This window comes from Phascolarctos cinereus, unplaced genomic scaffold (genome assembly GCF_003287225.1).
Source record: "Phascolarctos cinereus isolate Bilbo 61053 unplaced genomic scaffold, phaCin_HiC Scaffold_5;HRSCAF=322, whole genome shotgun sequence".
NCBI classification, from domain to species: Eukaryota; Metazoa; Chordata; class Mammalia; order Diprotodontia; family Phascolarctidae; genus Phascolarctos; species Phascolarctos cinereus.
In genome coordinates, this window is record NW_027555958.1 from 160751096 (window position 1) to 160765782 (window position 14687).

General features: G+C 33.3%; 1 protein-coding gene across 1 annotated transcript in view; it reads right to left on the reverse strand.

Moving 5' to 3' along the window:
• Positions 1–14687, reverse strand: part of GRIK2 (glutamate ionotropic receptor kainate type subunit 2) — a 798700-nt gene that overhangs the window by 132717 nt on the left and 651296 nt on the right. The window contains exon 14 of the mRNA XM_020998276.2: positions 13829–14046. Coding sequence (XP_020853935.1) covers positions 13829–14046 — 218 coding nt within the window. The remainder of the gene's footprint in view (positions 1–13828; positions 14047–14687) is intronic.

Consider the following 14687-nt stretch of genomic DNA (forward strand, 5'->3'; position numbering starts at 1 on the left):
TAATGTAATCTTTATTTTAAAGGTTAAATTGTATTGAATGATTTTGAAACAAGCAGGACACAACTTAGAGAAAAAGTCATAGCTACATATGAATAAAAAATTCAAATCCTCCTATAAGTAACTGGAAACTTCTAGTTAAGAATCATATTCCATGAACTCCCTGTATTTCAGGGCCTCATATGAAAAATTAAAAAAAATATATTACTTGAATACTACTGGCCACAAAAGAGTGCTGTGAAGTTTAAATAAATGTTGGTAAAGGGCTTTTGGCTCATTAGAGAAACATGGGCTGTCAACAGAACTCTGTTAATATTGTATAGAATTTAGCCACAAGCCCATCCTGAATAGGGAGCCTAAGTGAAGTCACAGACCTCCAAGTGAACAACTGTTTAAGACTAACGAATAAAGAGTAAGATGGGAGAGAATCACCAAGTAGATCCAAACAATGTAATCATTAAACATAATTAAAATACAACTAGAAAAAAAATCAATTTAGGCTGAAACTACTTTTTTTTTTAACATTCCTTCCACATAGAATCCATGGAATTATTTTTCAAGTCAGTTTCTGATGGCCCCTCAGTTAAAAACATGGAAAAACAAAAAATTGAGTAACTGATTAAAAAAAAATCACAGAGGATGTAACAGTAGAAAGTAGAATTTTGATATAAAATTAGAACACTTAATATTATCTTTTATACTTTTTTTGTGTTGTTATTTAAACATGAACTATTTCATGTTGGCAGAGCACAAGTTATAGTCTGTATTGTATTCACTGTACTGGTTATGAAAGCATGGGGAAATATATCATATTGTAGATTCATAATGCATACTATGCAGCTGTCAATGAATAACATTTGTGAAAAAAGGTTCTTCCAATTTGCCTTTCTATACTAATAAGTCTAATTGAGATACTCATGTGATAAATTGTTCCTTTTTGTCATTCCTGCAATATTTTGTGAGATGATTTTCCATGGTTATACTGGAACCCAATCTATGTTATAACAGCAGTTGCTGTTTTTTTTGTTGTTGTTGTTGCTGTTTTATTTTTTATTTAAATACCAGCAATAAATCTGCCACTGTGAGGGATTTTCAGTGGGCATAGGCACAAAAGAACATGCATTAATAGGGGGGAAAACTAAGGCAAAACAGTAATAAAGATACAATACTATTCAGTAGCATTTTGCAAAATGCATGAATCACTTTGTAGATGGAGACAGAGAGTGTATCACATTGCCTGGCACACACATGTTAAGTGCTTAATAAATGAGATTTGCTAACATGGTCCTCACTACATTCAGTAGGCCTGAGGGGTATAGGCCACAGTGTTAAAAATGTGTGTCTAGAAGAGACATTTGAAGCTAGTCCAAAATCTCTCTATTCCAAGACTCTCGTTTTACAGTGAAGGAAAGGTAGAGGCACAGATATCGAGAACTTGGCCAAGGTTACAAAGGTAGTAAGTAGAAGATCCAGAATTCACACATAGGTTGTCAGATTCAGACCTATTTTCATTGTGCCATTCCACAATACCCTCTTTGCAGACCTCTTATTCTTTACATTGAAAAAAAAAACAATAAATACTTATTGATTTTTCAGTGTTTTCAGCCCTCTTGAAAGAGCAACATGGGATTTCACCCCTACAGTAATTGTATTACTTAATGTAATTCCTAGCTCAAAAGACAGAACCAAGGAAGAAGGCTTTGAAAGATATGTTTTTAAGTACTTTAGTCCTTAAGTTGTTTTTTACAAGTCATTTTTGTGTCTCTTCATCCTAGGAGCTACTAAAAATACCTTGTTTTTTCTTCAAAAAGTGTATAATCTTTAACATATGATGATAATCCATCTATACAATTTGAGTGTTTCTTTTCTGAGAAATTTATCAGTCAAAAAGCCTATATGAAACACCTATGTACAAATATTGTGTTGAGCACTAGGAATACACATGACAAAAGTAAAACCGTTCCTGCCCTTAAAATCCTTGTATTCCAATGGGGGAAACAACATGTATTACACATACACACATGCGTATGTGTTTATATGTACATATGTACATATGTACACACATACACCAATATAAGCCACATATAAATCAAGTAAAGAATAACTTCAGAAGGTAAGAGATTATTTGAATTACTTTGTTTAATACACAATCTATCCTTTCATCACTTTTTGTCCTTGCTCTTCAAATGAGATTGAAAGCAAGAAAAAAAGGAAGGGAAGAGTGGGAAGAGAGGATAAGAAAATATATTTTAGGAGTGAAATCTGAGCAGAGTCCAGTATATTTTATACATATTGGAATGTTCCCCAAATGATGCAACACATCCTTTATAATACGGCCTACATCTTTTCAACAGATTGAGAAACTGTTCAAGGATTTAATTTCCAGAATTGTTGAGCTAGATCCTCTTTCCTCCAGTTACAAAACCTGAGATACATGAAAATAATTGTTTCCTGGAATTGAGTCTTCCAGAACAATTAGCTAACAGCAGGGTCGCTTTAAATTAGTAAAAACAACATGGAAATCCCTGCAGAAATAATACCTTAAGGGTGTTTCATAGAGTGTAGGCATGTGTTGCTACTGTTAATTAAAAAAAAAAAGGTATGCAAATGGAAATATTCTATATGCAAACAGTCCCTAATGTAGTATAGAATTTTAAAATGAGCATGAATTTGCCTTCATTCTAAATTTTGCCAAGATTTCCTTTTAATTCTAAACTCAAAGATAGGATAACGGCATATTTAACAAGTCAAAATATGGAGTTTGGAATAAATATCATCTAGGATTATACTAAGGATAGAAAAAACATTCAAGGTATTTTATCTTGGTATTGTATTCTAGTGTTTTCCTAATTTCAACAATACCATCTCACAGTGAGGGAAAGTCAGCACCATAAGGTAATTGTTAACTCAGTAATTAACACTGTATGATTTTTATTGTGAGTTATACACATTCCAGAAGGTTGCAAATTAAAAGAAATTCTATGCCATTACAAAAGGAAGCTGTTTAATGTCAATTTTCTTCTGATACTAGAGGCACCCTGGTAGGGAGAAAAAGGAGGCAAGATAGGATAAAAAAAGAATTTATACAATGGAAAAGAAAAAAGAAGCAAAAATAATATTGAAGAGAGGAGAAATTGGGACAAATATATAGAACAGGAAGTGGGACTAGAAAAAATAAGAAGATAAAGTTACATATTTTTAAAAAGTAGACTTCTGGGGTCCAGATGAAGGAATAAGGAACGGAATCTTCTGAAACCCTCCCAAATTCCCTTCCAAACAACTAGAAAACTGCTTCACAATTGATCTAGGATCAGGGAAGCAGCTTACTAGCACTCCAGGAAAGGTCTGTCTCATCAGGGTGGGGTGAATAAGGTCTAAGAGCCAAAACACCCCAAGCAGGCAATACAGCAGCAAGACCTCACCCTCCTGCAAACCAGCAGCCCCCTAGGCAAGTGATTACCCTGTGCAACATGGCAAGGCCCCACCACCGTGACCCAATCTCCAGCACAAGCCACCAGCAAGGCCTTGACCCTCCGTTGCTGACCAGTAGTGAAGCATAACTCTAAGCCTGGCCAACAGAGAGATCCCACCCCTGGGGTCTACTAGCAGAGAAACTCTGTTTCCATAGCAACCCAGTAGCAGGGCCTCACCCCTCAGGTAGATCAGCAGAAAAATAAAATTACTCCTAGAGAGCTTTTAAGTAGAGATGTCCTATTACCGTAGCAACCCAGCAGCAAGGTCCCACTCCTAGGGCAGGCCAACAGCTAAACCTCACAACCAGCAGAGGCCAACAGGAATCCCCATCACCTAGTACAAGCCAGAAAATAAACTTACCCTCCAGAGAAAGTAAGGGTATAAGTGCTAAAGCCCAGTGAAAAACAACAATAAGACCCAGAGCCCCAGCACAAAAAACTTGGGACACTGCAGGACTAGAGCTCAACAATCATAAAGGACACCAAGTCACAAACAAGGCATAAAAAAAATGAGTAAAAAAAGACTAAAAACAACAACAAAATAGCTTGGGAGAATCAAGGCATAAACTTAAAAGAGGACAACAGTGTCAAAATGGCTACATGTGAAGCCTCAAAGAAAAATGTGATCTGGTGTCAGGCCCAAAAAGAATTCCTAGAAGAGGTTTAAAAGGGTTTTTAAAAGTAAATTAGAGAAGTAGAAGAAAAATTAGGAAAAGAAATGAGAATAATCCAAAAGAATTATGAGAAAAGAGTCAACAGCATGGGAAAAGATACAAAAATTTTCCAAGGACAATAATTCCCCCCAAAATAGAATTGGCCAAATGAAAAATGAAGTACAAAAGTTCACTGAAGAAAATAATTCCTTAAAAATTGTAATTAAACAAGTGGAAACTAATGACTATGGAACATCAAGATATGATAAAACAAAATCAAAAAAGTAAAAATGAAAATAGAAGAAAAATGTGAAATTTCTCATTGGAAAAAGAAATGACCTAGAAAATAGATCGAGGAGAGATAATATACAAATTATTGGACTACCTGAAAGCCATGATAAAAAAAAAAAACAAAACAACAAGCTGGACAACATCACTCAAGAAATTATCAAGAAAACTGCCATGATACATTAGAACCAGAGGACAAAATAGAAATTGAAAGAATCCACCAACCACTGCCTGAAAGAGATCCCAAAGTGAAAACTCCCAGGAATATCATAACCAAATTCCAGAGTTCAGAGATCAAGGAGAAAGTAATGCAAGTAGACCAAAAGACACAGTTCAAATATCATAGAGCTATAGTTAAGGTCACACAGGATTCGGCAGCTTCCACATTAAAGAACCACAGGGCTTGCAAAATGATAATCCCAGAAGGCAAAGGAGATAGGAATGCAACCAAGAATAACCGCCCAGCAAAACTGAATATTTTTTTTTCAGGGTGAAAAATGGATATTTAATGAAATAGAGGATTTTCAAGCATTTCTAGTTAAAAGACCAGAGCTGGATAAAAGATTTGACCTCAAAATACAAGACTCAAGGGAAACATAAAATGGTTAAAAAAGAAACAAGAAAGAGAAACATAAGAAATTCAATAAGGTTAAACTGTTTATATTTCTATGTGGCAAAATAATATTTGTAACTCTTAACAGATTTAGTAGTATTATAAGAGCAATTAGAATATGTAGACAGAGGGTGTGGTAACTTTGATGGGATGATACCACTAAAACAAAATAAAGAGATGTGAAAGAAAATTGCACAGGAAAAAGGAGGGGGAAGTTTGAATGCGGTAAATTATCCCACATAAAAGAGGCATGAAAGAGCTATTATAACAGAAGGGAAGATGGGGAGTGGAGATGATGGTAGGCAAAACTTGAACCTTGCATTCATCAAAATTGGCTCAAAGAAGAAAGAACAAACACACTCAGTTAGATAAAGAAATCTATTGTAATCTATAAGGAAGTAAAAAGGGATGGGGATAAAAGAAGGTGGAGGGGAAACTGATAAAAGGAAAGCTATATTGGGAAGGCAGTGATAAGAAGTTAAAATACTTGTGGGGGGCTAAGAGAGAGAAAGGGAGATAAACAAGCAAATATATAGTTTTTGTAAGTTTAAGTTTTCATAACTATAAATGTAAATGGGATGAACTCACTTATAAAATGAAAGTGGACAGCAGAATGAATTAAAAAACAGAATCCTACAATATGTTGTTTACAAGAAACACATTTGAAGCAGAGAGATGCACACAGGGCAAAGGTAAGTGGCTGGAGCAGAATCTATTACGCATCAGCTGAAGCAAAGAAAGCAGGGGTAGCAATCATGATCTCAAATAAAGCAAAAACAAAAATAGATCTAATTAAAAGAAATTAAAAGGAAACTATATCTTGCTGAAAGATACCATAGACAATGAGATCATATCAATACTAAAAATATAGGAACCAAATGGTAGCATCTAAATGACTGAAGGAGAAGTTGAATGAGTTAGTGGAAGAAATAGATAATAAAACTATACTAATGGGGGACCTCAACTTTCCCCTCTCAGAACTCGATATATACAAAAAAGAAAAAAAGTTAAAGAGGTGAAAAAAAGTCTGGAAAAGTTAGATATGATAAATCTGGAGGAAATGGAATAGGAATATAAAGGAATACATGTTTTTCTCTGCATGGCACCTACACAAATATCAACCATGTATTGGGACATAAAAACCTCATAAGTAAATGCAAAAAAAGCAGAAATAGTAAACACATTCTTTTCAGATCACAATCCAATAAAATTACATTCAACTATGGACAATGGAAAGAGAGATTAAAAATAAAAAATTAATTGGAAATTAAATGATCTAATCCTAAAAAACAGGTGGGTCAAAGAAGAAATCATAGAAACAATCAACAATTTCATTAATGAAAATGACAACAGATAACATATCAAAATTTATGAGATGTACCCAAAGTGGTACTTTGGGGAAAATTTATATCTCTAATTGCTTCCATCAATAAAACAGAGTAAAAGCAGATCAATGAATTGGGCATTGAAAAAATAGAAAAAGAATAAATTAAAAATCCCCAATTAAACATCAAATTGGAAAACCAAATTAAAAACCAAAGGAGTAACTAATAAAATTGAAAGTAAGAAAACCATTGAACTTCCAAATAAAACTAGAAGCTGGTTTTATGAAGAAAAAAATACAATGAAATAGACAAATGATTGGTTAATTTGATTTTACAAAAAAAAAAGAAAAAAGAAAACCAAATTACTAGTTATCAAATTACTAGAGTTAAAAATGAAAGAGGTGAATTCACTACCAATGGAGAGGAAATTAAAATATGAATTAGGAGTAATTCTGCCCAATTATATGTCAATAAATTTGGCAATCTAAATGAAATGGATGAATATCTACAAAACTATAAATTGCACAGATTAACAGAAGAAGAAATAAAATACTCAAATAACCCAATATTAGGAAAAAAAATTGAACAAGCCATCAGTGAACTTCCTAAGAAAACATCCCTGGGATGAGAAGGGTTCACGACGAATTCTACCAAACATTTAAAGAATACTTAAACCTAATATTATGTAAACTATTTGGAAAAATAGGTGGAAAAGGAGTCCTATCAAATTCTTTTTACAACACAAATATGGTGCTGATATCCAAACCAGGAACAGTCAAAATAGAGAAAGAAATCTATAAACCAATTTTCCTAATAAATATTGATGCAAAAATTTTAAATAAAATGCTATCAAAGAAATAACAAGAATATATCACAAGGATCATACACTGTGATGACATGGCATTTACATCAGTAATGCAAGGCTGGTTCAATATCAGGAAAACTATCAGCATAATTAACTATCTCGATAAAAGAGCATCAGAAATCAAATGATTATCTCAAAAGATGCAGAAAAGGGGATTGACAAAATACAGCACCTATTCTTATTAAAAAACACTGCAGCACATAGGAATGAATGGAGCTTACCTTAAAATAATAAGTACTATCTAACACCATGAACAAGCATTATCTATAATGGGGATAAGTGAGAAGCCTTCCCAATACAATCAGGTGAATCAAGGATGCCCATTACCATATCTATTATTTAATATTGTACTAGAAATGTTAGCTATAGCAATAAGAGAAAAAGAAATTAAAGGAATTAACAGAGACAATGAGGAAACAAAACTGTCACTCTTTGAAGATATAATGGTATACTTAGAAAACTACTTGAAATTATTAACAATTTTAACAAAGTTGCAGGACACAGAATAAACCCATACAAATTATTAGCATTTCTGCTTCAGCAGCAAGAGATAGAAAGGGAAATTCCATTTAAAATAATTATAGACAATATAAAATACTTGGGAGTCTATCTGCCAAGACAAACTCAGAAACTATATGAAACACAAGTATAAACCATTGTTCACACACAAAAAATCAAATCTAAACAACTGAGAAAATATTAATTGCTCATGGGTAAGTCAAGTCAATATGATAAAGATGACAATTCTATCTAAATTAATCTATTCAGGCCCATACCAATCAAACTATCAAAAATATTTTAAAAAGCTGAAAAAAATAATAACAAAATTTATCTGGAAGAACAACAGCTCAAGGATATCAATGGAATCAGTGAAAAAAATGCTAAAGAAGGTAGTCTAGCTGTGCCAGATCTCAAACCATAGAAAGCGGCAATTATCAAAACAAATCATGGCTAAGAAATAGAGTAGTGGATAGATGGAATAGATTAGGTAGAAATTACATTATAGTAAATGACCACAGTAATCCAGTATATGATAAGCCCAAACATCTAAGCTTTTCAAACAAAAACTCATGATTTGACAAAAACTGCTGGGAAAACTAGAAAACAATATGGTATAAACCAACATCTTACACAATATATCAAGATAAGGTCAAAATATGTACATGATTTACACATAAAGGGTTATGCCACAAGTAAATTAAGAGAACATGGAAGAGTTTATCTCTCTAATTTATGGATAAAGGAAGAATTTAGGACCAAAGAGGATATAGAGAGCATTAAAAATGAAAAATAGATAATTTTGATTATATTAAATATAAGTTTTTGCCCAAATAAAACCAATCCAACCAAAATTAGAAGGAAAGCAGAAAAGTGGGGGGAAATTTTTCAACAAGTATTTCTGATAGAGGTCTCATGTCTTGCACATATGGAGAACTGAGTCAAATTTATAGAAATACAAGTCATTCCCCTAGTGACAAATAGTCAAGGCATATGAACAGGCAGTTTTCAGACAACGAAAAAGAAAACTATCTATCTACATAAGAAAAATTCTCTAAATCACTATTGATCAGAGAAATGCAAATTAAAACAACTCTGAGTTACCATCTCATACCTATCAGAGTGGCTAATATGACAAAAAAGGAAAATCTTGGATGTGAGAAAGGATGTGGGAAAACTGGGACACTTATGCATTGTTGGTGGAGTTGTGAACTGATCCAACCAATCTGAAGGGCAATTTGGAACTATATCCAAAAGGCTATAAAACTGTGCATACACTTTGATTCTGTAATGCCACTGCTAGGTCTACATCCCAAAGGCATCCAAAAAAAGGGGAAAGGACTTATTTGTACAAAAATATTAATAGCAGCTCTTTTTGTGGTGATTAAGAATAGGAAATCAAAGGGATGTCCATCAAAGGGAATGACTAAACAAGCTGTGTATATGATTGCAATGGAATACTATTGTACTATAAGAAATGACAAGAAGGTAAACTTTCATAAAAACCTGGAAAGACTTATACTGATACATAGTGAAGTGAGCAGAACCGGAACATTGTACAAAGTAATAGCAATATTGTTCAATGAAGAACTGTGAATGACAGCTATTCTCAGCAATACTATGATCCAAGACAATCCCAAAGGATTAATGAGGAAGCATACTATCCTCTTCCAGAGAAAGAACTGATATTGACTGAATACAGACTGAAGTATGTTATTTTTCATTTTCTTTTTTCTGTTTCTTTTATTTAAGTTTTCTTGTACAAAATGACTAATATGGAAATGTTTTACATAATTTCAAAATATAAAATGAAATAAAAATATGAGGAATCTCCCTCCCCACAAATGTCTTTGATCATTTGGCAGCCTTTAAGTATAATCTTCACAACATACTTAATATGCTGAAATAGACCAAATCTTTTGAAAAATAAAAATGAAATTAAGATTCTATAAAGTTTGCAGATTCCACTGGGCTTATTCTTTGGTGACTACAAAAAAACAAAAACAAAAAAAAATTGATTTGGTAGAGCAAGATGCAGTCTTCAAGGCTTTTCTCCAAATACTTTTTCTTTTTACTTATATTTTAAGGTCACACACACATTTGATAAATTTGAAACAAAGACAACTGTTTATTGATCAATCACCTGGTCATTAATGTCAAGCAAGGAAGGAAATATTGATAAGTATTATCAAAAAAGTCATTTCCATAGTCAAAAACAGAGGATGGATTCTTACAGATCAGATATTCTTAACCTTTTTTGTGACATGGATCCCTCTGGTAGTCTGATACATCCTGTAGACCACTTCTCAGATTGTTTTTAAATAATTGAAAGACACGATAAATTTCAGTTAGGAGTTAGTGAAAATAAAGAGTTTATATTTTCCCTGTGTAATTGCATAGAGACACCCCCAATCTATTCATGAACTACTTAAAGACCTATGGATCCCAATTTAGTAACTTCTGCTATAGATGATGAAGACAACTAGGTGGTGCAGTGGGCCTAGAGTCAGGAAGATTTGAGTTCAAATCCAGCCTCAGACATTTACTAGCTGTAGGACCTTTGGCAAATCATTTAATCCTTATTTGCTTCAGCTCCTCATCTGTATGGGGGCACACTGGTGAAGGAAATGGTAAACCACTCTAATATCTTTGCCAAGAAAACCCCATGGACAAGTTCATGGAGTCACAAAGAGTCAGGCTCAACTAAACAACTGAATAATGACATAGATGGTAATATCTTCTGCAAGGCATTGACAGGTAACATTTTGCTGATGGGATCAAGTTGCAGAATATTATGGAGTTTCCAGGTACTCCATAACCAAAAATCAAAATAGATGAAAAATATCTTTCACTCATATGAAATACGAATATGATATGAAATCAGACTTCCTGTCTACTGATTTAGCAAATCAGAACACAAAGAATATCCCTAAAATCTTAAACTTTGGAGGCACCTTTACATTTTATATGAGGCTTTGAAATATACAAATATGAGTCAAGAATTGAAAAGAAGCAAGAAAATAGATTATTTAAATTTGGGACACAATATCTGTAATGAACCCGAACACATCTCTGACACAAAGACCTAGCTCTTTAACACAAATTATTTCAGGTAGTGAAGTTGTGAATCACTTCATGTCATAATCTTTAAAGATTTGAGTTGTAGATGAATTTTAATCCTAGAAATGCATGACAACCATAAGGAGGTTGCACTAGTTCTTCCAATACTGATATTCACAAAAGGTGTCATTTCCTGCAGAAGAGTTAGAAAGGAAAAATCAGAAGGGCATTCATGTGGCAAGACTAAGAAAGTGACAAACTAATTACTGCACTAGAACCCTCAAAATGTAAAAATGTTGAAGGAAGACTTCCCAATCTTTGTAATGGATCCTTTCTCAAGGATCTGTTGGAAAGCATGAACAAGTATTATACACAATAAGAAGTAAGAAACAGGCTGTAATCCATACTGACAAAGGAAATATCATCAATAAGATCAGTGCATGCATCCATTGTAGTCTTGAAAGAATGTTTATGGATACTTCATAAATATTCCTTTCTGTCAAAGTTTTACAAGGATGAAATCCATGCTAGCAATAGCTGTTTGAAAGGGGAAAATGGGGCCAAATCACTAATAATAAGAGAAATAAAAAATCATTTCGAGGGTCCTTATCACATCCATCAGATTGCAAAAATGACCCAAAAAAAGTAAAATTACAAATATTGGTGGGGCTATGAGAGGTCAAGTACTGTTGGTAGAACTTTAAATTGTTCTAGCCATTAAGGAAAACAGTTTAGAAGTATATTACCAAAAGTCACTAAACCACGAATATCCTTTGACCCAAAATTGCCACTAGAAGATTTATATCCAAGAGAGAATTTTTTTTTAAAGGGAAAGGATTCATATGTACAAAAATATCCATGTCACACCTTTTGTTTTAATAAAGAGCTAGAGAGGGGCAGCTAGGTGACGCAGTGGATAGAGTACCAGCTCTGGAGTTAGGAGGACCTGAGTTCAAACCCAGCCTCAGACCAAACACTTCACACTTACTAGCTGTGTGACCCTTGGCAAGTCACTTAACACCAATTGCCTAAAAACAAATAAATAAAATTAAATAAAATAAAGAACTAGAAACGAGAGGGGTGTCCATCCACTGGAAAATGATTGACTAAATCATGATATATGAATGTAAAGGAATGTTGATGTACCTTAAGAAATGATAAAATAAATTACTTTCAAAAGATCATGGGAAGATATGCATGGACTTATTCAGAGTGAAGTGAGCTGAATTAGGAAAACAACTGTATCAAGAAAGAAACTATAAAAAATAACTATGAATGATTTAAGAACTTTGATAAATGTATTGACCCGCCACAAATTCAGAAAAACAATGATTAAGAATATTACCTAACTTTTGAGAAAGTGAGGGGTTAAATATAAAGAATCAGATACACAATTTTAGTCATGAACAATGCAGGAATTTGTTTTGCTTGTCTCTATATACTTATGAGAGTTTTCTGTTTCTTTTCTGGTGGGGCAGATGAGAGCAGAAGAAGGAGAAAATAAAATTTTGTTAATTGAAAAGTAAAAAATGAAATATAAACCCCTTATGAAGTAAAAATAAACAGATAAAGGAATGAAATAATATGAGTATCCTGAGGAAAAGCATTTAAAATGATGATTTGTCATATTTTATAACAAAGCATTCATCAATAAGATCTGAAGTATACAAAATCTACAGTTCCTAGCACAGTCCCTTGCACTTGCATATAATAAGTATTTATTGCATATTTTTAATGAATAAATTATCATTTCTTAATTTAGATAATGGAATAGTCATTTTTCTTTATCTTCAGCTGTAGGTTGCATGAGAAAAATCCGTTAGATTATGTATTTCATAACTGTCCATTTAAAAGCAATTTTAATGAAGTATGACTACATGTTGACTGAATCAGCTGAGAAAGACTTAGGGAATGTTCATTTTCTATCACTATATCCATATTTACATCAATATTAAACAATCATAAAAGAGTTTTGCTATGTAAAAAATACACCTTAAAAAGAACATTAAAGAAAAATGATGACATGAATTTTCAAGTACAACATAAATACAATAATACTTAACTATATGTTCACGCCTAGTCATTTCAATTACATTCTATAAACTAAACTATAAACTAAAGTGTTCTTTCTATGAATTTTTCTTACATTAAAGTGGAGAAAATGTTTGCTGAAATGTAATAGCAAATAACTACCAAATGACCCTGATTACTCAGAGTGGAGGGAAATGGCAGGGGTAATAGGGAGAACAGAGCATGAATCTAGAGCTTCCATCTTCTTTTCCATGCACCTTTCCACTTGGAGTCCCTGAATCAGTGTGACCACCTACAATTAGCAGGGCAAGAGGTGTAGAAGAAGCCAGATGAAGGTCATTGAAATTCAAACATGTTGCCCATGTGGTCTCACCATTTCCAAAGGACTCCAAACATCTCACCAATAAACGTGCACTGACATCTGTTAAACATAACTAATATATTTTATGGTGCCTGTGTTTCCAAAGCCAGCTATAGATGTGGAACACAAGTACTGTGTCACATCTTCTATTCTCTGACATCTTTATTCCCACATTTTGTGAAACATCTTACTGCTCCATCATCCAGATTTGGGACCCTTGCCTTTCACAAAAAGGCAAGAAGGCCTGTTAATCAAAAAATTGCCCTGAAGTCACTAAACCTTTCATGACAAACATCTGTCTTTCAAAAATCTGTAAAGAATTCATTCACTATTTTTATTTCCAAATTCAACTGAATCAAAAATTCTACATTATGTTTGAATATTTAAAAATATATATGAGGAATAAAATATGTTATGCAAATTGTCTTTCAATTTCAAATTACTGAGGAATTTGCCTTATGTAGGTATATGCAATGGTTATTTTTCTCCCATGCTAATTTTAATTTTTCTTTACTGCACAGAAAATAAAAATATTTCCTATAGTTTTTGATGTAATAACAGCATAATGCCATCATAACAACATAAATGAATGCTATTTGTAGGGCATGGTTCTACTTAAATGCATTATTTCAATGTACCTAAGGAACTATTTAAAGAATCTTACCTTAAAAAAGGTCATAGTGGCCCCATCCTCCACAGCTCCATACTCTATCTTGGTCTGTTTAGCTAAATCATCAGCAGAGTCAATGGGAGATTCCATGCGTTCCACTGTTAGAAAGGCGGCTAAGTTAGCAGTATACGAAGAAATGATGATAAGTGTGAAAAACCACCAAATGCCTCCCACTATCCTGGTGGAGAGCGCTTTGGGCATGAGCTCAGAACCTAACAGAGATTGGGGGGAAAGGGTGAAACGAATACAAAGAAAGTCATCAGCAGTCAGGTACTTTAAGTCACAGTGGCAAAGTGGAATCACTGTGTAATAAAAATATGTTATTGATTTATTGATTTACATATTGCTGTGGTAAGAAAACAACTAACACGGGGCAGGGAAGGACTGATTACAATCAAAAGAACACTGTATGGTGTTGTTGTTGTTGTTAAAATATAGTAATGGGAGACAGCTTTAATGTGAGGCAATATGCAGTATCCATTCAAATATTTTAATCAGTACAGCCTCTTTTTAATGCTAGAGTTGGAGGGTAGAAGAAAAGCCTTCAGCTTCAAGAGGTGAAAGAAATTTAAACCATGCAAGGATTGCTGTTGAATGTACAGTACAGCTGTGTCATAGAAAGCTGACTTTCCTAGAGAATTTATCCTGAATCTCCAATCCTACGATCTTGACACTGTTATTAAATTAGAGTTTCATAAGTAATTTCAGTTATCCATATTCTTTGGTTTTATGGTGTTAGTCTTACATTAATTTTCTTAGCAAGAAATTATGATGCACAGATTCCATGGGGAAAAAGAATGTCTCCCATCACTATAATTAGACCCCAAACTGATGAAAAATAATCTGAAAAAGT